The sequence below is a fragment of the Centruroides vittatus genome, unplaced genomic scaffold (genome assembly GCF_030686945.1).
Source record: "Centruroides vittatus isolate TY-2023 unplaced genomic scaffold, ASM3068694v2 contig_577, whole genome shotgun sequence".
NCBI lineage: Eukaryota > Metazoa > Arthropoda > Arachnida > Scorpiones > Buthidae > Centruroides > Centruroides vittatus.
The window spans coordinates 1,742,082-1,769,380 of NW_027122345.1; the positions used below are offsets into that span (position 1 = coordinate 1,742,082).

General features: G+C 28.3%; 1 protein-coding gene across 2 annotated transcripts in view; it reads right to left on the reverse strand.

Annotated features, from left to right (window-relative positions):
- The window catches only part of LOC136979096 (uncharacterized), a 63,447-nt gene that overhangs the window by 4,584 nt on the left and 31,564 nt on the right, over positions 1-27,299 (reverse strand). For both annotated transcript variants that reach the window (XM_067275012.1, XM_067275011.1), the window contains exons 4-8: positions 23,725-23,825; positions 23,091-23,219; positions 9,473-9,597; positions 9,255-9,401; positions 9,125-9,181 (exon numbers count right to left, since the gene is read on the reverse strand). In XM_067275012.1, coding sequence (XP_067131113.1) covers positions 9,125-9,181; positions 9,255-9,401; positions 9,473-9,597; positions 23,091-23,219; positions 23,725-23,825 — 559 coding nt within the window. The remainder of the gene's footprint in view (positions 1-9,124; positions 9,182-9,254; positions 9,402-9,472; positions 9,598-23,090; positions 23,220-23,724; positions 23,826-27,299) is intronic.

Below are 27,299 nucleotides of genomic sequence, written 5' to 3' on the forward strand. Positions count from 1 at the left end.
GTATATTGCCTAATATTAATCCGTCCAATTAATTAAATGATTTTTCAGGTGTCAATTGGTAATTATTAAGTCCTTAGTTCAACCGTTAAGTAACAGTATTTACTGTTGCGAATTATTCCAACGACAAACATCATTTTCAACTATTTATATTTCATCACAATTACAACTTACAAGTCGGTTAACTAATCCTTTCTGCACATTCATTTTTTTGAATGTGAGCCAATTAACACTTAACATCCTCATTTTTTAAAACCACCTAATTAATAGCATTATTTCATTTATTTGATTTTATATAATTATTAAACTGATTAAAATGAAGTTGGCATTAAAAATAAATTAAGTTTTGAATAGTTTTACATTACAAGTATATAAATTATTTAATTATATAATTTTGTGGAGTAAAAACAAAGAATGCTAAATTAGAATATGAAAGAAGGTAAATATATAAATTTTAAACTTTGTTAACAAAACAAAATGCCAATATATTATCAATTGAGATTTTTTTACAAATTGCACAATAAAATAAATATTCATTTGAGTAACTTGTTTATTACTAGAGTAATAATCATCTAATTTATTTTCAGAAAAAATCTGAATATTGCACCATTCATTTACATTTTTATAGATAGCACCCTCTTTAGTTAAATAGTTTATATACAACAGTGGCGAATTTTCCACTAGGTCCGAGCCTAGGGCGCAAAAATTCAAAATAATAATAATAATAATAATAATAACGAATAACAATGAAACAAGTAATATACAATGAAACAAGTAATATAAAAAAAAAATTTTAAAGTCAATTCCTACTAGGGGAATTTTTTTCCCTAGATATTAAACGGCGACGGGAAAATTTATTAATTTGCATAATGCGACAGATAGTACGGGTACGCCCTCTAACGTTTAGATCACTCGGTATTCTACTTCGAGATTATCCATTGTTAATCTGCTTCCAGATTATCACTCGATAATCTGATTCGAGATTACCGGAAACGCGGTCATCTCGAACGTAGGGAAAAAAATTTCCCTGTCGCCGTCTAGTATCTAGGGAAAAAATTCCCCGTCGCCATCTTCGATACCACAGGTAATATTAACCAATAATTAAATTTAATACAGTTTTTTCAAATATTAATTTATTAATTAACATCAAGTGTCATCCACTACAAGTTTTAAAAAAATGTATTGAACTTGAGTGGATGAATAAAAAGTATTTTATTAACGATTGAAAATTTGAACAAGATATATAATATATATAGGGAGAGTGTGAACTAATAGTAGGAATTAAAAAAAAAAAAAAAAAAAAAAAAGATTTTATGGAGAAACAAAGGAATCAATGCAAATTAATATATTTTTTTTTCATAAAAGGAATCAATGCAAATTAAAAGTTTAAGTAAGCATAAAATAAGACATCAGTTTAGTTTTAATTCAGTAATAACTGTAAATAGTGTCACCTAATGATTCTATTACTTTTGAAGTGCCATGTTTTTAAATGAACCATTGATACTATTATCAAATTATAGGGAAAATAATATAAAAAATGTTATTAGACATTAACAATTATAAGAAAATATTTCGGACCCACCTAAGATATTAAAATTATTATTACTATTATTATTACATAAAATAATAATTCATTTAATTTAAATTATATCTCCTCTACCTCAAATTAGTGTCTTGCCCCTGTACATCATACTTTTCCTGTGAGAATAGAGTCATGCCGGTCATCTATCTCAGTGGTGCGCAAATAGTGCCGAAAAATCAAATAAATTCATTTGACAATAAAAAAATATAAAGCTTTTCTTCAAGTATCAGGTACCAGTAAAACAGTGAAATGAAATTATAGTATTTATAAAAATAGAACTATATTTTTTTACTAAAACAATTGTATTAGGTACTAATACAGACAGAGGATGACTTACGGCTTACGATTTCCAATACAGATCCGAATATAGAAGCAATCATGAGATCTTTGCAAGCGCATACCTCACATTGAATTCTTATGATGTAAAGTTTTTTAAAAGTATTTTTCATTAAATAAATATTTATACCCATATGCATAAATAAAACCATTGTTTCATAAAATTATGTGTTTTATTCAGACCTCTAATAAGGCAGAAACATAAGCGCAAATCCCAGAAAGAATTTCACTTTAACTACGTTGACGATTAAAAAAATGTCTACTGTCTATCCAGGAATCGCGACAAAATTTTAATCAAAATGGGGATCGGAAATGAAAATAGATCAAATCAGTGGTACGCAAACTCAGAGGAAAAATTTTTGAATTGAAATAACGTAACTTCCGGTTAGCATCGGAAGTTCGTATATAGTTAATTGGGACCTTCTCTTCCTAAGCTTTCTATATATGGTCTCGGCTTTCATCTGCGTAACTCCGTTCGCGAGATGAAGAAAGGACAAACAGACGGATGACAGTGGGAATTTATAGGGCTGCAGTTTGAAAAAAACTGTAGACCTATCAACTGAAACCAAGAAGCAAATATAAAATGAAAATTGATCTGCGATTCATTCTTCTTTATTCCCACACGCGTAAAAAAATTTAGAAGTCCTCTCGGACTTTTCAGATAAAATATTGAAGTAAATAAGATTTATTAAATCTGTTCGAAATGCTATTCATTCTTGTTTAGAGATTCGATATTTAGATTAACTCGTTTTTATTTATTTATTTTTTATCCAGATAAAATAATCTGCATTTATAAAAAAAGGCACATAAATGTAGTTATTACTACAATAAAACAATATTGATTTTTACATTGAAGAAGTTTACGTAATTTTATAATGAATCGAAAATTTATTAAGGTAAAACGGCTATTAAAAAGGCTTCTACTTTCATAATTATTCTATTGTAAAAATTTATAATAAATATGAGAGAATCATTACAAATCTAATAATAATTCTAAATTGCGTTTATAAATATATCATAAAATCTCTTCTACATTAATTCCAACTTAAAATTTAACTATAAACCTATTTATAATTCGAATTTATAACACAAAGGAACCAAAAAAACTAATACCATCCGAGTGATGTATTAGGTTTTATTTTATAATGTAATTTCTTTTATAAACATACTTTGGAGAATATAAAATTCAATTTCAATACATCGATCTGAAGCATCATCTAATTCTTTGTCATCTGCATTAAAATATAAGTAAAAATATGGAGCCTACTGCAAATCGAAAATTAAAATTCTAAAACTCAGAACCTATCGCAATAGATTACAGTAAATGAAATAAGCGTATAAATGTAATAAAATTACATTTACCTTTCTCTTAAAAATGTGTTAAAGTAATGGAGAAAATTTTTATAACTTAAGGAAAAGCAGATTTAAAATTAAAATAAATAAAAATTCGTACTTTAAAGAGGGATTACGACTAAGAAAATTAGGTTAAGTTGCAAACAATTACATTTTGGAATAAATCCACGGACAATAGTCAGTAAAGCACATTAAACAGAGGGAAAAAAATAACAGAATTGATGTACAGTGTCATTTGACAATGGGTGGCATTTATCTGTAAAGTATACAGACCAGCTTCATCTATCAATTGCTGGCAATGGTAATATAATTATATACTCTGTAAGTGAAGACCTAATTTGGACTACACCTCATTTATTTCTTCCAAAGAATATATACACTTCTGATATAGATAAAAGTTATCGATTTCTCGCACTCGGTTTAAGTAACTTCATTACTTTTACAAGTTTCAAATATTTTTAAACTTAATACATTATATAAATTTAATTCTTTTGGTTTTTATATCTTTCTCTGCGGTTTCTCATCTTTCATGCATATTTACTTTCATTTATTAGTCTTTATTTGATTTCAAACAGAAAAAAAAAGAAAACAATTTATTAGTTACGTTAAAGCAGTTACTATTATATTGTTAAAAAGTACATTAAAGTTGCATTCGCTCTATTTCATTAATAGTAACAAAGAGGTAGAGTTCATTCCACTTATGATTATGAATTGGTCATTTCACCATCAATATGTACTCGAGTGACATTTAGAATCTCGTTTCTGGCACATTTTCCATTCTTAATGTTCTTCAAATAGAAACAAAGTTTTTTTAATCGCCTCTTTTTAGACAATGCAACACTTCACCCTGAACCTTCATTATCATCACCTTTTATTTGTATTAGTAACTTGTATAAAATGAGTACTATAATTAGCTTACAATGTAGGACAAAGTGAACTTTTTAATTTATCCTTTTTATATTAAACAAATGATTAAGGAAATAGTAAAATTATTATTAATAATATAAGAGCTTTTTCTTGAAATCGAAGCTTTTTTTCTTATTTTATACCATTAATGCATCCCGTAAGCTAATCTACGTGATTAATTTTAAAATGAATTAAAATCATTTAGAAGTTCCTCAATTTTTTCTCTTTCTCAGAAAATTATTATAAAACATATCTGATATTTAGAACACGAATAATTATGTAGTGATGAATAATACGTGTTATTTTTCGAAGTCACTATTATTTTCTGCTATTTTCCTCCACTTGGAAACAAGATCTAGTTTTCGTTATTAACAGAAGCCAAATGTATACAGTGTTTGAACCTCATCCATAACTTCGTCGTCATCACTTTTTTTTTTCTTTTTTCTTAGTCTGAGAGCAGGAAATTCGAAATTAGTGTACAACAAACTTAAGTTCTGAGCGATAATCTCTGGTTATAAAAAACGAGTGGGAAATTGTTCGCGTGATATCAGTTCCTAGAAAGCAATAAGCTCATCCAAACCGACAAAGTGTCTTAAATAACTTGCAAATTAAAAGAAATTTTGCTTCTCGATGACTAATTTTTTTCCACTTAAAACTTTCTCTATTTTTTTTTGTCATTATCTAAGAGCACAGAAAAACTTTGATAATTTTCTAAAAAATTGATTTTAAAGTGATCCTACAATTTATTTTCTTTTATATAAAAATTAATAACCTAAATAGTTTGTTTTTAGTAGTTTATATTGATTTATTAACAATTAATTTCGCGATCGATTTTCTAATTGCTTTTATTTTACGAAGCTCTCTTACAAATACAAATACTGTATTTAGAAAATGATTGATTTATAAAACTAAAGAAAATAAGTTATTAACTCAAACTTATTTCCAGATAATTAAAATTCTTGGAATACGTTGCAATGCTTTGAAGTGAAATTTTTCAAACCGAATATTACCTTTTATCCTAAATAATGTCGTAAAAGTTTTAAAATAAGATTAGATAAAAAGATCCTTTAGTTAAGGAAGTTAAAATAATTTAATTATAAAAAGCAGTGGCAATATGAAATTTAGGTATCAAGATAACTTTCAATTTGTTTGATTTGAGGACTTTTTTCGCTCTAAAAACACACACAAAAATAAACTTTTTTACTGATTAAAAAATTTGAATTATAGATTACATTGAAGTTAAATTTACAGTACTGCCTGTTTTTTTAAACAAAGAAATGTATGATTGAAATTCTGACTTGGACATACTTTTGATTCAAAAGTGATTAAAAGTGATGTAATAAATGGTTTATACCAGGAATTTCCAACCTAAAGCCCGCTTTACTTTTTAATGTGTAGTTTGTGCAAATGTGAATGAAAAATGTAATACGTAGGCCTAAATGAAATACATCTAATACTCGTTCATTACAGAAATTACAAGAATGAATATGTTCTTTAGATAATAAATGTTTACGTGTGGAATCCTAATGAAGTTCACATTTCTATAATCCTTACTAATAGAAGCAAGTGTAATCCTATTAGGATCGAAGCTTAACCTAATCTCCAAAGGCAGAACAGCAGGAAACTGATACTTTCCATCAAAGAACTCATAGGATCCATTTATGATAGAAAGTATTAGTTTCCAGACTTAAGAATTTCAACTGAAGACACAAATCGAGTAAAATAGCTTAGTAATATTAAAAATTAGCTAAAATAATTTAATTAATATAAGAAAAATTCAAAAATTTAAGCTCTATTATTTCATAAGTCAAAACATTCCTGCAAATTCTTTGAAAGGAGCATGATTTTTTTCTTTTCAAATGTAAGTCTAGGAACTGACATGCGATTTTGTGTGGCACCACGCTACTTCCACATATCTCAACAACATAGATTATAATGATTGCTGCTCTAATAAGTCGAATAGAAAAATTTTAAATGGATACAAAACAATTAATTTTAGACTAGATTATACAATTCGAAACAATTTTTTAATAAGATTTCCCAAATGATAAACACGCAAATAATAAATTTCAAAATATCTCTTATCGCTTAGTACGTTCATGTGTATCTACATAATTTAATTAGGGAATATTTCATATATATAGATTATATATGAAATATATTCCTACATTTTAATATTTAATCATCGATTTTACAGTGAAAATTGATGTTTTAATTCCTCGAATATATACATTACGTACGTTATTAATAGCTTTTAATATAACTGTCAAAAGGTGAAATGATATTCTGGTAATTAAAAATCATATTTTGAAACCAAACAAAGCGATAGCCTTGAGGGAAAACCCGACTTCGTTTCGTTCATTAGACTATCATTTATTTTATTTATTACTTTACACACTCGACCGTAAAACAAAAAATTCAAAAGCATCTTATCGTCCACACGCCGACTCCTTTGACAACACCATTAATTTAAACATAAGAAATAGTCAAATACTCACGGAAAGTCATAAGTACTGTACTATTGAATCATCTTATTCATTGAAAACAAAACTTTAAACAATTGTCACGTGTAGAGTTTACGGCCAGCAGTAAAAATGATGAACGTAATCACAAGTTTATGTAAATGAGGTAGGTAGCAGTTGTGACCTCAATGGCTATAAGTTGATGGAAGCGGAGTGATTTGGCGTTGTGCGTTAAAGAATTTGTTTTCGATTTTTTACTTTCCCGGTTGCTATATATGACAGAGGGAAAGTATTGCGATCGGTCAAAAACTGACCCCCAAGATTTTTACATATTTTGGATTTAGACACCTTGAAACGTCGAGAAATGTAAAAAAAAATTCGGGAGTAATTTCTGTATGTATGGATGTTAGTGTGTTTGGGGGGCACGATTTTGTCCACCCTCTTTGAAGCTTAATAACTCCTGTGCTTTTTGTCGAAAATTTCTGAAATTTTGCTGGGAAGTTTGTTTATTAGAGAGATTGATGTTATTAAATTTTGATGATTAAAAGTCGAGGGATGGAGAATGGAATCGTGTTTATCTCCAGTAGGGTCGGACTTAATGACAATTTTACTCGTTGTTAGCATTTACAATTTTTTATAAAACCCATCCCTATCCCTCAAAATTCTGCTTTTTGCCATTTTATAATAGTTAAAATTATAAAAAGATTTTTTAAATAAAACATGATAACAGATGGCGCCACCAAAATTTTAAATGTTACTGGGAAAGTTGAGCAACTCGTTACTGGTTTATTTTTTTATATTATAAGAATCTTTATTACATCTATTGTTTAAGAAGTTTTTCATTGTTAATTATTAACGAAAATTTTAACAATAACAATGAAAAACTTTGTAAACGATGGATTTAATAAAGATTCTTAATAAATTAATAATTATACCAAGGAGATCGTGTTACCAAAATGATGTTTATTAATAAAGTTTTTTTTAGTAATCTTCAGAACGGTCGGATTTGCTCCTCTACCGACTCGGAAGTGAAGTTTAGTTAAGGTACAGCATTGGGCACTCGCAAAAAAAACTAAGAACTTTATAGTTTCTCCTTATTAAAGTCTATTTTTAATTAGACAGTCATATAACCTATATTTTATATTTCTATAAATTAAATGAATTATAACGCAGTTATTTTCGTAACTGTTATTTATTATTATTTTGACTAAATATTGTCGATAATCTGTAACTTTTTCCGCCTGTATGCTCTGAATGCCTTTTTCCCGGGTCCGCAATGGAGCGGCCTGCTGATGAGGGACTTGGACCCATGAAAAATTCCTGGGGAATTGCTAGCCCGGATTCCATCTGGGTCCTCCAGTAAGTTGACGCCTTATTGTAAGATTTCGCCCTTTTTAATTTAAGAATAGGCATTACATAGCTATCTGAACAATTTTCAAATAAATTTTAATTTTAATGTTTTCATGTGTATCCCTATGCATTATTGCAAGTTGCAATAGGTTTCTACTAAAAAAATTTCATGACACAATATTAGTAAACCTAACGTAATCCTTAATAATCATCTATTTAAAGTAGTTCTGTCATAAACAGTTATAAATTAATTAGAATACTTTTTAAATTAAAAGGAACCGATACAATAAGTCTATTTGGAAAAGAGCTCTAAATCTTTAAAAAAGAAAAGGGGGAAAGATTTCTGCTCTCTAATTCTTTTCTGTTCTTGAAGCACGTGTCAAAAACAAATTCTGTTTTCCCTCTAATTCACTTTTGGATGTAATCCAAATAACTTTTATGATTGGCTGTTTATTGCCAATTATCTTTCTCTGCCAAGTACGAAGGCAACAACTAATTTTTGCATGTTTCACACACGAAAAAACTTTGCTATTTTCTTTGTTATAGGAATCGACTAATATTAGGAATATTTGCTTCAAATACCCGCGGTTTTAAAAAGGTTTGAATAAAAAATTTTATATTAATTTTATTTTATATTCATGACAAATTTGATTGAATTATCTTAACAATTATTATTCGTTTCCTATTAATTAATTTGTAATTTGAGTATTTTCTGATCAATAGATCGCAATCACTCCTCTAACTCGTAAGATTATGCAAATTATGGGCTACAGTATATTGTTGAAACCTTGTTAGTAATGACATAATTTTGCATGGTATCACGGACGTTAAAAGGGTTATTTTAATTGATATTTAAGCATTTAGACAATCGGATATAATAGAAGAGTTGTATTAATAATAATAATAGCTTCAATGTTTTCTTAATTACAATTTCCTGTATAACAAAATTTAATGTACTGTATTATTTACATTGAAAAAAAAAAAATGCATTCTTAGTAAATCTTAAAAGTTATTTAATTAGCTATTCGTTTATTTAAATATACTTAATTCTTTAAATAGTTAAACAACTTCAAAAGAGAAAAACCAAAAAATAAATAAATTCAATAAATCTAAAATACTGTAAATTAACAATACTCACTTGAGATTCTTTACAATGATTATCTTCCGTCTGATAATAATTACAACTAATATTGTTCTGAAAACATGTGTGACGATTAATCAAAGAAAATGATAGATTTTGATCAACAGAAAGAAAAATTATTCGTTACTTTTTCGCAGTTGGCATCACCATTAGTAAATTCGGTAGTGGTCGACCAGGTTGCATCTCCGTCTTCGCTGAGACTACCCCAACTAACTGTAAATTCTTCTGGAATGGCATCTGACAATTCTTGATCTCCGTCTCCAGATGTAGATGGCTGAAAGAAACTTTAAAGCGTGATTTATCTAATTAATTAAAAGGCGCATTAATCATTACAATTACGCTTACATTGTTAGTTACTTCTTGCTTTCTGTACAGGACTAAATTATGTTCAATTTCCGCATGCTGTACAAGATCCCACCAATTGGAACATTTCGTCTCACACTTCATGCAGACAGGTACAGTCGGTGCATCTGAGAATAATTAATTATTCTTACTTAATTGCCAAAAATATGATTATTTAATATGAAATTTTACTTCTACATAATATAATTTTAATTTCATACATTAATTTTTAAAATAGATTTTACAAACATTTAAATATACTTTATACAGTAGACACTCGATTATCCGAAACGAAGAAAAAAGAAAATAAATAAAAATAGAACGCTACACGTTATTTTTGTTTGTTTTATTACTATATTATTTATTATTATACCACAGAGTATAATATACAGAGACCGAACTCTCCGTGATGGTAGCGCCACGAAACTAGGTCATATACATAACATTAAGTTATATTTTAAGTAAATTAATCTACCTTCAAATACAGTAATTGCATTACAGTATTTATAGCTCATAAAACTTTAATAAATGCATAGCGCTTGATATACCAAAACAAAAACGAATGAGTTTTTGTATTATCCAAAAGACCCATCAAGTTCCCATCAAGTTCAAATAATCGGGTTTCCACTGTATGTATAAATATTATAAATAAATGATTATTAGTTAGCGTGAAGCATTAATACATTAAGTCTACATAGCTGACGAGAATTTTGCTCGTTGCGAGACCACTGACTCGCAATGGAAATCAGCCAGCATGGGTGTGGGAACTACTCTGGGGCCAAAACCAAGTTCCTTAGAGCGACAGGCTCTATATTGGATCAGAAATTCTTATGACTGGATTGATGAGGTTATGTTTGGTTCCGCCCCACACTATCAGGTGGTCCGTATTGTTGGTTTGACAGAACTCATGGTATGAGAAAAGTTCCTTTCCGTGGCCGCAGAGCTAAATAATAGCATTTAGAAAAATTCGCGATAAGTTATGGTATCTAATCGGAATAGAACTCTGGTTCCCTTCGGCGAAAGGCTGATAGTTTACCGAACAGGAAGAGGAAAACGCAAAATCATAAGCATGTGTATAATTGTACAGATAACTCTTATAAGACACTTTATAATTTCGAGTAATGTGAAATCTTGTTTTACAGAAATAAAACCAGTACGAAAAATAGGATATAATTCCAGAAACCAACAAAAATGCACAGTTTATTTTCTAAAACTATTGAAAACTTAATTTTTACTAAAAACAGTAACACCCGAACGAAGGTCTTATAAACTGTGATGCCAGATAATGAACATTCATTTAATTTTCTCTCTGTTCATCGCTATTAATAATAATCAAACGAGAACATTTTTCTTTGTTGCAGAATGTCTTCTCTTAACTTTTTCTGTCGCACCTAGTTTTGTGTATCTTCTGATCTCTTAACAAACCCAGATTATTGACATTTTATTCTTTTGCTTCATTAGTACCTTTTGATCTTTGTGTCCTTTTCATTCGAAGAGTTTTCGTCGAAAAAGAAATTCTAATTGTTTTGCTAAGTTTATGCCTTCCTGTGAATATTTTAGTGTAAAATTTGCAACTTCGGAATTTTTATCTAGGTCATTATTCCCATTAAATCTGCTTCGCCAGTCTCTACCAAGAAATTCCCGAACGTCTTCAGTAGTGATATTATCCAAATTTCCCCTCCTACCAATTTAGCATGTTCTACAATCGCACAAATTCAGTTTTCTGCTGAATCGACCGTTTTTCCTAAATATATATATTTTTCCAAAACGCTTTTAATGTTGACGGTTTTAGTTTTACGGACTATAAAGCTGCTATTTCGACACAGTCCACAATTGAAAAATATTTTCATGCCTCTAACACTTCAAAAGATTCGGAATAATTTTTCAAAATTCATTGTAACAATTTTCTTGCTTGACAACTTTCAAAAAGTAAATATAATGCCACGAATTACAAAAAAAAAAAAAAAAAAAAAAAAAAAAAAAAATAGAATGTTATAAAATTACATCCAGCACAACAGCAGGGAATTCCCAGCACAACAGTACAGTATTATATTGTATTACCTAAATATTTATTATCATGTTCATTATATAAATAAGTAACGCGTTATCATATCTATGTAGGCCTAAACTAAGTCTGACTTTATGCACATAACTATCACATATAATATATTCTGGTATGAAAATAATTAATACTAAATTTCATTTATTGCAGTTTGAAATAAATTAAAAACAACAAACCCGTGAGAATTTCCAAACTTTTTCCTCCGTAACCTACTGATTCTAAGTATAAATTATGAAATACAATGTATATTAAAGAAGAACGATTAAGTCAATATTAAGTTTTCATTTACAATCTATTAGGAATTTTTCGTGAATATACTAAAAAGTAGAGAATACAGACAGGGATTAAGGAAGTGTCGGACAGGAGGTCGCGTAATTGATGAAGACCCCCAAGAGACCCTTAACTTCTTTAAAATTATTGTCAGTAAAAAATTCCAGCTATTAGGGATACCATTTTAAAGAGAATCAACGCTCGAATCAATTGAATTGGATAAACATTATAAAGGTATTTTCTTATTGAAGTTAAATGGAAAATTTTATTAAAATTTTCCGTGATGAATTTGAAAACGTAGAAAAAAGAAGCCAACGAAATGATCTGTTCAACTTTTAACGAATAAACATTGAAGCCATGAAAAAGTGGCAAATAATCCTATTTCTCAAGAGAAAACTATTTTCAATTTTTTTTTTTCTGTTATTTGTGATGTAGTAGCAAATCTTATTCGAAGAAGTAAAGGTGTAAGGCTTTAAAAAATAAGCATTTAAAAAATTTTCTAATTTATTTCACTCTAACGAATGATGCGAGAATAAAGTGCGTTAATAATTAAAAAAAAATGATCCAATTCATCTTTTAAAATGGTTATTATTTATTTGAAGGAAGAAAAAGACAAGTACTGCAAATTAACGTTTATAAAACTGCATTAGATCTAAAATCTAACTTCTACATTTAGAAAAGGTATTTGGACAATTTTCTTGACAATATTTATTTATAATACTTCGGGAGAAAGATCTTTTTGTTTTGAAACAGATTAAAAAAAAAAAAAAACACTATTTTTAGAAGCACTATGGGTTATACAGTATATGAAACATAAGTTATTAATAATATTGATTATTGTAAATTGGCAAAGAAAAATCCAGAAAATTTAATTTATTTTTAATCTATAACTAACTCCTATTTTACTTTTAATCATATAAATTGTTTGAAGTTTAATATATTAAAATCTGTGTAAAACGGAATCGCACTGTACCGAATTATTTATTCCGTTTTGGCAGATTTCCATTTTAGTACTTCTTTCCTTTTTTATCTGGACTATGACACAGGACAATCTGGATTTATTTGAACATTTTTATGTGGACTATGACTAGTGACTTTACTAGTTTAATTAGAAGTGGTTACAACTAAAGATGGGAGTATCCGAATGTAAGAATTGAGAACGATTCTATTTCAAAAAGTTCTCGCCGTTTCCAAGAGCTTGTGCTAGGCAGGGACGCCCAGAGGGGGATAAAAGGAAGTAAGGACCACTATACAATATTTTTGCGTTTACTTCCTTTACTTTAAATGTAAAAATTTAATTTGCCGTAGAGTTGCCAATATGTATTTTGCCCCAGACCTCTTTTATCCTCTGGGAGATCCTGGTACTGAAAGTTCTCGGATGTGATCCTTACGAGCTCTCATTACAGCAAACAAGCCAATTCGACTACAAGAACTAGTGTTTCGTTCTCCTGCCGAAAATTCTAATTGCATTGCATTAATAGAGACAGAGTTATTCTGTGATCTGACTTCTCAAGGAATTTTAATACTCTAATTAATCGTTAACTTCAAGCTCTAATTACCAACAGTGTTAATCAACTTGTTCTTGAATACTGGATACTAGTTAGTCACCAACTAAACCGTACAGTACATGTACAGTACAAGGCAGCATTATCATCTTATTCTTGTTTTCTGCGAATTATATTCGTTGTTTTTTCCCGACAACTCGGTTCTCAGATACTCTTTCGATTCTTGAAAGTTCTCAAAAGTATTCGATTCTGCTTCTGGTCAATTCTAATAATATTAAAAAAGACTTTGTGTCCGTTTTCGTCCTTGTCACATGACCTTCGTTTCTCCATTCTATTCGTTATGCTCTGCGGAAACGATTTTACATATTTGTATAGGAGTGAAAAAATCTAATTTTCGCTTTATCCAGGTTAAGTTACGTTCTTCGTATCAAAAAAAAACCCCTCTTCCGTTCTCACATCGGACAAGTTTCCGCCTTAAATTCAAGTAAAATTTAACGTAAAAATCGCTTAATTCTGGAGAATTTTTTCCGTTTTAGACAGATTTTACTGTAGGCCTACATATTTTATATAACATAATTATCAAATATTTTTAAAAGAAATTCTGTAGCTTTATTTTTTTAAATCTTAATTACAATTACTATATGTAGAAAAATACTTACTTTAAACATCATTTATTACAAAATAATAATTAAATTAAAGGCACGCATTTTATTTAAGGTAGGACCACCAAAAAAAAGGACGTAATTCGTCTCTAAGAATATAAAATATTCAAGAAACGGTGCGTTATTTACCTAATCGAAAGAAGTTCTGAAGCAGCAGAAGCAGAAAAATAATATGAACGAGTCTTTTATATACGAGACATGGAAGAATATAAATGTTTCTCGAAAAACAAGCAGAAGCAATTGTTTAGATTGAGAGGTTATTTCGTGAATTTTAACCAGAATATATTATAAAAGATTACACGTGCATTAACATATCCAAGAAATCCGGATAATAAAAAAAAATATATATATATAAGAAAATAAAGCCCTTTTATAACTAACAAAAACTGTAGAAATATGATTACGAACTTATTCTTTTGATATTTACTAACTCAAATTAAATTATTTAAAAAATTCAATATTTTCAGCAAATGATGAAAACAAGTTCAAATGATTAATCCAATCTCTATCACTTTAAGATGACAAATAGCAGGACTAAGTAAAAGTTTTCTCGTAGTTATATTCTTAATTTTCTTTGTTTTTCCCTTCCTCTCTATGATACTTAATTGTTATTTTTATTTTTAGCATTTTTAAGTTGTTATTTTCGAAGAAACAACTCGGACTTAAGACAGTTTCGATGACAAACGAAAGGTTGTTAAAGATCAAATTACAGCAGTAACGAGATTCGTTTATAAAAATCAAACGATAGATCAGGATTAGATTAGAGTCGAGCAGAGTTCGACATATCTCGATATCATATAAATCGATTATATTTAATAAAATATACACTTAGAAATGCCATATAAATTAAGCAGTGCTGGCAATTGACGCATTGTGTATCGGCAATTAAAGCAAATAAATTAAAAGAAGCTTAGAAAATAAAGATTCTATTATAAGATTTAAGGAAAAATTGTCATCTAATATTAGATTTCTTGCTTTTTCTTAAACAATAATTTTTTTTCGAACGTTTTTCTGTTATTGAGTAAAACGTTTGTTAGGCCTTGAAAAAATAAATTTATACTTCATCTTTCTCGTTATATTATAAAATAAATAGTAGAATATAAACAAGAATAAAACAGAATTTTTAATAAAATAAAATAATAAAGTAACTATTTAAAATTGAAAAATTATTCCATGAATTTAAGCAGAAAATATTGCTCTACAGGCTATATATATAGTCATATTTACATATACTTCTTTATTAAAACGATATTTTATATTGTTCGGATTTTTTTCTATAATTAAAACATGTTTATATATATTAATGAGCATTTGTATAAGAAAATACTTCGTTTTGGAATAATTTTAAGAATAATTAAACAAATTATTAATAAAATAAATAAATTTATCAGCACTCGAAACCGATGCACAAGTTTGGGAATTGTATATTCTGATATTACAAAACCAAACGTTTTACAACAAACCACGAGAACTATCGATTCGACTGTCCTAACAGAAAAATTAAAAATTACGTCAATACACAAGCCTTCACGCACTCCATTCCGAGAAAACAATGTCTCGTTGGCTCATAAAATGTGCAGAAAGAGTTGTGGTTCGTCTTGCCGTAAATTTAACATCATGTTGCACCACTCAAATCGCTGTGCGGCAATCTTCTGCATGTGTTGCTTGCGAATAGCAGGGAAATAGATGCATGTCATGGCAATGTGTACGTAATATTCGGTGTATTTGTATCTGCTGCAGTCCTCAACCTAACCTAATCTATGCTGGAAAGATCTCTTGCCTTTCGATAATGTTTAAGTGGATACCTTTATACGTATAAATAGGAAGGACATTAAGAACAAGGATTTTAGCAACAATTAGCCCTATATTTGTTTCTAAATATACTTGCTTTAACTAAAAATATATATTATTTACAAGTTTCTTTTTAAAAAATTGTAATTCATGTAGACCTACATAAAATATTGGAAAATTCCTTTCAGTTTCTAGAGGAAAAATTAGTTTTAGATACTTAATCTTGTGGAAAAAATTGATTTATCAAAATTAGTTTTTCCCCCTGGAATATGATTATAAAATTACGTTAATGAATTTCTTAGGAAAATAAAAATAATGCTAAAATTCATTTATTACTAAATTAGCTTTCCATTTACGAATTTTTAAAATGCTCGTTTTTTTTATGTTTCGGAAAAGCTGCACCTCTTTCCTATATAACTAAGATCGATCGGTTCGTTTCAATTGTAATTTTTTATTTAAAAAGTTTACACTAATTTTGAAATTTTATATAATTTCAAAATTTTAAAAATCAACTGAACACTTGTAAAGAAAAGGTTTATAATTTTTTAGGCTATTTTCTCAAAATTGTTCTGTTAACAGCGAATCCATTTAACTCGTCGCCGTTTAAGCGAATATTTAAAACATTGACACGAGTTTTTAGATGATAAAAATAATATAATGTACGCCATTATCTTTCATAGAACTCGAAGACATCAACGAAGAGCCCACGATCTACATTTCAGTGTTATTGCATTTAGCAATAACTATATTATTAGATACAGTCTGCTGCAATATTTGTGTTTACGCCTTACGCTAAAGATTCAACCTGTCTTCTTTATTATAAAATTTCTCTATTGAAGACTCTTTCTGACCACAGAATACATCTATAATTTTCTATATTGATCAATAAACGTGTAAGGAGGATAAGTAATTAAGAGAAGTAAAAAATTCAATATTTTATTTAAAAATTTAAATAGAGAATTATATATTTTCATTTCTATTTCTAGATTTTTTTCAAATTATTTTTAACCGTACAAGTTTTAGTTTTCATTGAATAATAATTTTTTCATTTGCACATTTTAATGTTAAGCAGATGCTTTAGGAAAAAGTAGATCGTCACACTCTCTCTCTTACTTTCGCTTCCGTGTTAAACAAATATTTAAATCGCTGTAAAGGCGTGTTGCATATTATTTCAAAATACTATTAAAACTTTTACCGTTGCTAGTCTAAGTAATGAAAACTAAAAGCTTTCCATTAAGTAAGTATACAATAGCTTCGAAAAGAAAAACTTAAAAATTAAAAATCGTGATAACGAATGAAAAAAATTTTTGTTCATGAATTTTAAATTGATATTCTAAAAATGCGTGAATTTTTCAAAATTAAAAAAAATCTCTTCTTGATAAAATTCTATAATGCAATTTAAGAGAACATTCTGGACACTGGTAAGTAAACATAATCAGTAATTTTAACTTCTGTCGTTAGTTACGAGGAGCGGATTTGAGGTTTTCCCTCAAACAAAGCCGGTACCTCAGGTATTAAAAATTTTGTAAGGTTTACTGTTTTCTTCTTGCAATCTCCTGTAAAGGTTTCTGAATCCTCTACTGCTTTCTGAATTCTAAAAACTGACCGTATTTAGTTGTTAGAAAAACCGAAAAACTCCACCTGTCCAGTCAGATGGTCAGGCGCAAAACCACATTTTTTAACCACTCGACTGGTGAAATGAATTATTTTTTTACTTACAAGTTAGTAAAAAAAAATAATTATCAGTTTAGTCCTAGAATCCTATAGCTTTAGAAAACAACTAAATCTATTATAATTTATATGTCAAAATTATTATATGTACATATATATATTACTATTACATCATTATTTTCGTATAGTTTTAAAAGATTTTTTTTAAATCAGGTTCTATTTCTGTCTTTACTTTCTATCTTTTCGAAGTTGATACTTGAAATAGACATTCATCTATAAGAATTATGGATATAAAACTTTAAGATACTAAATTTAAGACCAACGTAGTAATAACATCCAACGTAAATTTTCGACTAACTCTTGTCAGAGTTGAGTGAGAACCTATCAAATGTTGACTCCGACGCGAACGGTCGACAGTAACACATGGACAAATGCCAGCATCCTGTCACGATCTCGAGGGGGAAAAAAAAGAAATACGACTAAAGTAAAACCGAAAGCACATAATGAATGATCAAACGCCACATCGGATAACCAGTAGACTGAAATGAAAAAGTTTTAAAACCTACACAAAACCAGAGATTCTTTTCGTTCTACTTCTTAAACAACATTAATTATTAAATGAGTGGTATTTAAATATGCAATGAAAAGCATACAACTGTACAGATACGATAATTTTTAAGTATTTACTATAATTTTATTTGAGTTTGGGAATTTTATCAAAGTTAATGATTAAATTACTTTTAAACGTTAGGTATTAGAATATGAGTATTTAAAAACGTAATAAGATACTATCAACGCTTTAATTAATGACCGCAATAGTTCCCCCCTTCTTTTTGACAAATTTATCGTGGTAGGTAGGTAGCAATTAGCACGATTCTTATCCGTTCTATAACATAAATGTAGGTATATTTTATAAAATGTATAATAGAATAATCAAAATATTATTCGTAATTTATACATTTTTCTGAACTAAGTTATGTATATGTATATGTAGGAATTTATCATCATCTCAAATATATGTTTACCCTCTGTCATTCAAATTTACCAAGAGAATTTATTGCTTTTGTTTGTTACTTGGGTGTGGTAATCATTTTTCGTAACGACTTCTTTGTCTATGTATTAAATAAACTAAAAGTCAGATTATATTAATCCATGCCAAACTTTAAAGTTAGATTAAAATAAATTAAATAATAACAATACATGTTTGACCTTTACATTAAATATTGGTCTCAATTCATATTTTACACGTGTTTTCAGTTTAATTTACGACGACGATATTTGATAACCTGCTAATTATCTCATTTACCATTTGTAACTGAATCCTTATTAATTTAATATGATTCTCTTAATACTTAACTGTAATTTGTCCCGCTTCGTTAAAAATATATTTTTCTAGCTTATGTTTATCTTATTATCACGTTAATAAATTAAGCATGTTATAGGAATCAATTTGAATTATTCTATTAATATATGTTCAGTCCAAAGCCAATAAGGTTAAAGATTAGAATAACAGGCACCACTGATTCGGCCATGTCCTTATTCAGAAATGATGCCATCCTCTTAAACTTTAATTTTTCTTTCAGTTTTGTTAAGGAGCAAAGTAACCTATTTTACATAATTATTTTGACACGAAGAAAATATCTCATTAGCAATGCTTACTTTAAAAATGATACTGTAAATTGTTTATAAACTAGATGAATACGAAGAATTATGCAAAACAAATTGTATCGCCATCAATTTGTCCATTACAAATTTGCTATTAATTTTGAAAAGAATAAAAGTCAAAGCATTTTAACAGATTTAAATCCTTATATTATATATATATATATAAGATGTTAAAATGATCCTTCATCGTTGACTTTATAACGGTCTTGTCTTTAACATTTCTATCTGATTTTATATAAAGGTTAATTTAATTAAAAATATATATTCTCTACATAAATAACACTTTATTAGAACTCCGCGATAATTTATTATTTATTTATGTAGCTAGGAAATTTAAGTAAAATGAGAAAAGTTTAGTTGTTACGTCAAACGAAAGGGTCGTAAATTAAGATTAATTTCGCTAAATTAAAAGAATAAAAAAATGAAATAAATTTTTGTTAAATTTACGCGAAAATAATCTATTTAATTTTAAATAACAACTCAAAAACTCAAGCCTTTTTTAAAGTACAGTACGTCCATCTTTCAGATAATTATATAATAGTTTGTTAATGCTTCCTTAGTTACATAATTAGTGTTTTTAGTTGCTTAACAAATACAGTAGTATTATTGTGAGGCGAGAAAAAGCTTTGCAAAGTTTATACATTTCAGTAAGTAATTTAGATTAGTTCGTTGTTCTGTAATTAGATTCTTCACATTTTTCTAAAATCTACCATAATTTAACTACTAAAGCTGTCTTATTTAAGTTTGAAATCGAGCAGATGTTTAGTATAAACTAACTAATATAAATGATCTTTTTCTATTATTCATTAAAGAGAAGTGAATAGTATGATGCCTGAATTTATTATTTTGGTTTATTTCTTAGTGTTAGAAATACATAAGAAAATAAAAACAAATGTCATCACACCTATAGTCAAATAAGAGCTTCACAAAACATATAAGCTATGTACTGTATTGTACATATAATGTGTGGTATGTGTAATATAAGTCAACATTAATAAGACTTCTAGACTCTTATTGTAACTCCCATACACTTATACAATTTCTTTTTTAAACTTGGTACATACTAATTACGCATATATAATATTTTTATAAGTTTTCTAACTATTATGTGGTGTAATATAGACAGATTATCAAATGTAATATGTGTAACTCGCAAGTTAACTTCAAACAAGCAACTGAAATGTTAGGGTATAGCCTATCCATAAAGTCGAAAGAGTTAAATGATTAGTCGGTCAGTCATAAAGTACCAGTAAAGTAAAATAACGGTGATATTTACCGTAGGATAGTAATAACTATAGTATTTAACTATATATATGCCTAATATAAATAGATTATGTGGCTATCGTGTATTTCTGATAGGTAGTGTATGACTCCTATCGTGACAAAGTTTTGCCACACCTAGTTTAGATTATAACAACAATTCCTTTTTATTATGTAATTATATTCTGTCATTATCAAAAATGGGAACGACAAAATAAATTTTTAACAATATGACTCAGATCTGAAGAAATGATCTTTGAAACACGAAGAAAAATGATAGAGTTAAGATATGAGAGACGTGATGTAATGTTATATTGTGTTTTCAGGATTCACTTGCAATATATGGTCAAATACAATAGATGGGTACCAGATAGATTTAGGAAGTCTACATTAATTGTAATTGAAATATTTTGGCTTATTGATAGAAGAAATGGTTTGTTCTTAAAGAGATGTACAAAAAACAAAATATCGACTTGAAAAATTTATGAATTTAAACGTAAGATGAAAATGGTACGCGATGCTCAAAATAGTAAAAAAATTCCTGCAAACATCTACACTAACCTCACCAAGTAGATAGCAGTTTTGATGAATAAATATAGACTAAACTTGCTTTTCAGTTAAATTTTTAAATTAATGAAATTAACTACGGCAATGTTAATATATTTGCATTATACAGTATTAATAATAAAATAATCATGCTCTTGGATTATATATCTCGTCTTAAAATACTACTACTTTCGTGTATGCCAGAAGTTAACATTGTAAATTCATTTTTCAAGTAGAAAATATTTTATTATTATTAAACATATATTATATTTGTCTCCATTACACGATAATAATTAATTACGAGTTTAAAATTACGAAAATTTAAATAGGAAGTTGAATGTATGATATAAACGTTAGATACTCAGTCGTTCTGCAGATTTTCATATAATTGTGTGAATTAGCAATCATATATAATTATAATTACAGTATTAATTAATTCTAATTAATTTTATAAATAATATACATTAATATATATAATTTAATACCGTAATTATTCTAGTAAATAGTGTCTTCTCATAGTAAGTGCGCTGTCTATTGGAGAAAGATAAGCATTATTATAAACTGAAAAATTGCACATATTCTATTCAACGTTGTCTCTCTTACCTTAAATAGAGGTGTGAGTGTGTTGCGTATTGCATTGTTGTTAGAATAATAATAAAGTGGAAAAACCTCGCCAGATTTATTCCATTAATAGTCGCCCTCTTATAGCAACCGCACTCTAATAAACAGAGCGGCTGAAAGATGAAAAAGTTATAGACAGCGCTCTATTTATTAGAATAAGAACGGTAGGCTATAGGCTATAACATATATTCTAATATTCTATGCAGTAGTTTAATATAATAAAACTATATATTAAAATTAAAATCTACAAAGAGTTTGAAATTATGGTTGAGTTTGTCTGTTGAATCATGTTGGTTGTATCGATCAAACATGCATTAATATTGATAATTACAATTAAATTACATTGTTAATTGATATTTAATTCATCTAATAACGTTGAAAGATAATAGTTATAATTTAATATTTTTGTTGTTTTATAAGATAAATACTGAGAAATAAAACTACTTTCAGGGACAAGAATAGCATTACAATGGTACATCCTTTACATACAAACGTTTTGCTTGTATATTTTATATTCATATACTCTATAATGTGAATACAGATTATATTACAGTGAATGCGAAATTAAATTATAGATTAAAAATGGGAAGTTATCTGTTAAAGCGACTTTACCAAACAACTCGCTTATTGAATATTAAAATGAATAATATAGCCTAAATGAAAATTATGGATTTTGATAGTACAGTACTTGTGTGTGGTGTAGCTTTTTTCCTTGTTATTTATTTATTACTTTTTTTGAAGGATGTATCATTTTTCACTACTTCGGGACTTGCTGCCAGTTTTTCGCTAAATGCCTCGCATGATAAGTCAATGTTTGTTTTTATTGCTAAAATAGCTCGTAATGTTTCCACATTTAATTGAGAAATCGAGGACAAAATCGGGGATAAAATTAGCTCAAAACATGGGTTTTGTTTCGGAACCATCGCCGAAAATCCGCCATGCGTGATAAATTTGCTATTTAAAAATATTATTTAATAACTCCAGAAATAGTACATTAAAATATTCGTTATTAGATCCGTGGAAAACTAATTATTCTAAAAAATATTCTAAAAAATATTCTAAAAAATATTCTAAAAAATATTCTCTTAATCAGACTATTAAAAATATCAACTAATCCTGAGAATCCTCATTATAAGTTAGTCTTTGTGACAAATACGACAGGTGGTACGACAGATACATTCCGCTGACAAAGAAATCCTTAGGATTTGGAACGAAATATCAGATGACGTCAAAGAATGATTTATTTATATATTTTGAGAAACAATTACGAATACTACCAGGGAAAAAAACAGTAAAAGTATGACAACAATGCTTATCTATTCTCATTCACATTATTCTTATCTTAAAACATAGTTATAGCAGGACCATTTTAAGTAGTTTTGAGGCGCCAGGTCTAATTTCTTTAGAGGCATTATACAGATACAGAACAAGATATTAGTAATGAACAGTGAGATAAGGCTCCGACCGTGCTGAGTATGCAGCTTTATGTTACAATATAATATGAAAGGAAAAGAAAAAAAAAAAAAACATGGATTTGATGGTAACAATATTAAAATCATTTTTCTCACCTGTTGAACTTTCTTTTTCGCATTTGCAGCTAAACCTTAATTTGCAATTCTGCTTCTTGTGTTCGAAAAACGCTTGAATGCCATCGAATAATTCTTTGCAATTTCCACATATCAAAATATCTGGATTGCCTGTAAAACACAAAAACAGAATTTAGCTATATTAAGTTAAATATCAAGATTTAAATAGGAAAACAAACGATGAAATATTTGCAATTCTTAAATCTGGAGGATAATGAAGTTTTTAACTAAGTTATTGGAATAAAGCATAGAAGGAAAAAAGTGTGTCAAGTGGATTTTTAAGAGAATATTTTCTGGCATATTATCAGGAATCTGAATGTGATCTCCTGTGGGAATTCAATCTTATGGATAAATAAATTGCACTCAAAATAAAATAAATATGTGGGTTTCATCAAAATCAGCTTTAGGATATTCATATTATATGAAGACATCATTCTACATTACTTTAAAAAAAATCCTTCTTGTTGCAAATCGTATTCCTATTCTCCTATAAATGGACGCATCCATGATATGGATCAGCACTGGCCAGAAAGATGGGAATTCATCAAAAATAAAGGAAACCAGACCCTCAATATTAATTTATTTATATTGTTAAATTCTATTAAATGTAACTTACTGTAAGTTGATCGATGCAACGTTGATAAAACAAGTTTTCCTTTTTTCTTAGCTGCTTTTTCGCTTTTTAGTCGTTTCGCGGGGGATACTTGTCGAGTACACCTGTATAAAAACAAAGTTATATATCATTATATACGTCAAATTATTTATAAATAAAATAATTATTATTTATTGCGTGATGTGCAAAATTTCATTAATCACGAGTAAACAATAAAAGGAATTAGATCTAACTTTAGAGCATATGGTATTGCATCAAACATATTTGGCTGCCTTCCATTCCTCGTAACTGAAATTTATGACCTTCTTGTCAGTCGAATAATAATCTACAGAATTTTTATGATTGTCTTAGCAATTTGAATGGTTCGTAAAGACAATTATTTTCTCTTTCTTACCTCTTAACGTCATTGCAGCTGAAAGTGTTATTACACGATCTAATTATGTAATTGAAAAAGTTTTCAGTAAGACTGGAAAACTGCACGATTTAAAAATATTCAATTTTAATTACAATTTCACGTAAAATTTTCCATTTTTAACATTTATGTTGAGAATAAGTAAACAATATATATATATAAATCTATTTATTAAATCCAATAAGATACAAGAATATCTATTATCTAACATGCCTTAGAAACTTCTACCCTTACTTTTGGTACCTCCCGTTCCATGTTTGATCTAAATTCGTCGCCTGAAGATGACATCATCAATCAAAATACTTATTAGATCTGGAAAAACAGGAGAAGTTCGCCAAGAATTCAACTTACACTTAACATACCTCGAGTTCACTTAAAAAGATAAATTTTGTGACAAGTCCATCAACGAAAGTAGCTGAGCCGGTTAATCGAATTTCGCATTCTAAAAAGCCGAAACAACAGAACTGCATAATATTCTACAAAAGGACAATAATAATTTCATTGCTTAGTTTTTGTTGTAAAACTAAGTTGTTTAGTTAAATCCAAATTTATTGTAAAATTAGTTCTTTTTAGACGTTTAACGTGTGATAATGGCTTCCACTTAAATTTTTTTTTTTTTTGTCTACATTCTAAATCCATTTTCATTTAAGATTATTTTTGATATCATTTTTCAAAACTGATTACTCTCAGTCGGATATTAGTCCGATAGTTTTCCAATGATTATATAGTTTCTAGAGAGAGAATAGGAACAAGAAGAATAGAGGAAGTGAAAACTAAATTATCTTTTAGAAAAGGGGGGAAAATCAATATAGAAGAAATATTATGCTGTTTTCTTACCTATATTGATCAATTCTATGAAAAATTTAGAGAAGATGATTTTCCATTTAAGCAATCGAAAAAGATACAAGTCAGCCTATTTTTTGCGAGTGTACAAGTAACCACTTTTCTATATTAAGTTTACCAAAGAAAGTTTTTCGATAATGGACCACCTCAAAGATCAAATAAAAACTTCTATCCAGACAGAATGATCGTAGATCAACACTAATTTATATTTTCAATGGCCTATTTTAATTTTGGATCCGGGAGATAGACGTATTACAAATACACGACTAACAATTTTATCAAGTTTTATTTACGAAACAAGTTTCAATGCCATTTGATTCAAAGGACTTCTTTATAAAATCAATCGAAACAAATTCTTTCTGAAGGAAAATATTCCTATTGTTTCTTTATCAAGAAACAATAGGAATAAAATAAATGAAAGTTTGATTTATCTAAATGTTTGATGTAAATATTTTAAGCGATTAGCGAAAAAAAACTGAATTTGTTACAAAACTCTTTGACGGTTTAATAATTAAATTAGAATTTTTTTCATATTTTATTATTATAAAATCACTAGGTTTATCAATAATGCTTAGAGAATCTCGGAAAACAAGATAGATTAAACGAAAAACCTTTTCGTCAAATTAATATTGATGATTAAATTAGGCTACTGAAAAAAGCGAAAATTAATCTTTATACACCTTTTTAAAGCTTTTTTAAGTAAAAATTTAAAAAAATGAGACGTTCCATTAATAATAAAAGTGGGTAGAAATTTTCAATAAATCCATTTGGAATTTATCAGTAATGATATTAATGAATACAAGAATTTATTATTATTTTTATTAATCTTCTATATTTAATAATGATGAAAATAATCAAAACAGGAAGAACATATCGATACTTCCATTTGGGACAATAAAGTTGCTTGAAGTCTTTTCACGTGTACTATTACAACATTAGCTCTTAATGGACGGACATCTTGTCAGTAGGCAATGAACTTCTACTGAAACTTTCTATGCTCGTTAAACAGATGTGCTCATACATTTCGATGGTACAGATTAGTTAGTTCTATTTTTTCCTCTCTCTTCATTTCTAATTATACGTTAACCACATGCAGTTCTCGTTTGTTTTATTAATGACTAAACATTTTCATCAGTAATTAAGAAAAGCTCGATCTACTTATCGATTTAAAAAAAAAATGAATTGATTAATTTATCATTTTGCTTAATACTAGTTCTAGTTTCCTTTTGCGATAAAAATAAAAATAGTATAGATTATTTTTATCATCTTCGAAGTGAACAAAAATAAGTTTCATCCAACAAAGTTTTCATTCAGTTTGTAATTTTAAGCGTGAATTCAAAAACTTTTTTTATTTTTGTAGAATTAAATAGAGAACAGACTTACATAGGAAGAAAGGAGAAACGTTGACAAAGAAATATAATCCTTCAGACAGAGAGTGATATCCAAAAATGAATTGTTTCCCGTTTAAGTTTTTCTTCCTCTTCATTAGCCATATCTATATATAAACGAAATCCATTCTCCGCCGTCGCGAAACAAAACAGTCGACCTGGATGTCGACCAACAAGTCGAACTTGGCACCCTTCATATTTTCGTAACCAACAGGTAAGAGGAACACCTTTCATTCTAATAACAGAAATTAATCATTATGTCCCTAACAGTTTACTTAGAAGGATACCGTTGAAAGAACAACTGCTTCTGTGAGAAAAGCCAACAGTTTAGCATTCATAATTTTCTTTTTCTTTTCTATTCGGCAAGTGATAAATTATGAAACCTATTAATCCTCATCAAAGCTCTCCAACGCAGAACAACAGCCACTTTGTCTGCTTCCTTGATTCCTATTTTCATTCGTTCGTCGTTTGTCTTCTTTTTTTCCCGAGAGTAAAACTGGAAAAGTGAGCTATTTTCATTGTGGAAAAAATAGAATTTGATTCGGAAGTTGTCTTTAAAAAGTCTCTCAATACGGCGGCTTTAGAGAGTCTCTAATTAAGAGTCAAAGAAGACTAAGACTAGAAAGTCACCCACACGAATTTTAAAGTCGAAACAATGTGTTTTGTAGTCAAAAATAACAGAAATAGCAATGCTATGTTGCCAAAACTTCCACTATCAGTGCCGAATGCAATAAGAATGTAGGTTGTTGGTAATTGTGAAAAAAGACATCATTTTAAAAAATAGAGAAAAATTACGACTATGCTCTCCTTTGTTATGCGAATATCCCAATTTTCTAAACAGTTCATTCTATTTGCATAGAGTGCTTCCGAAATTGTCAGCTCTTACCGAACAAAACAGCATCCAAACCCATTCAAAATTTATCTTTTAATGGAAT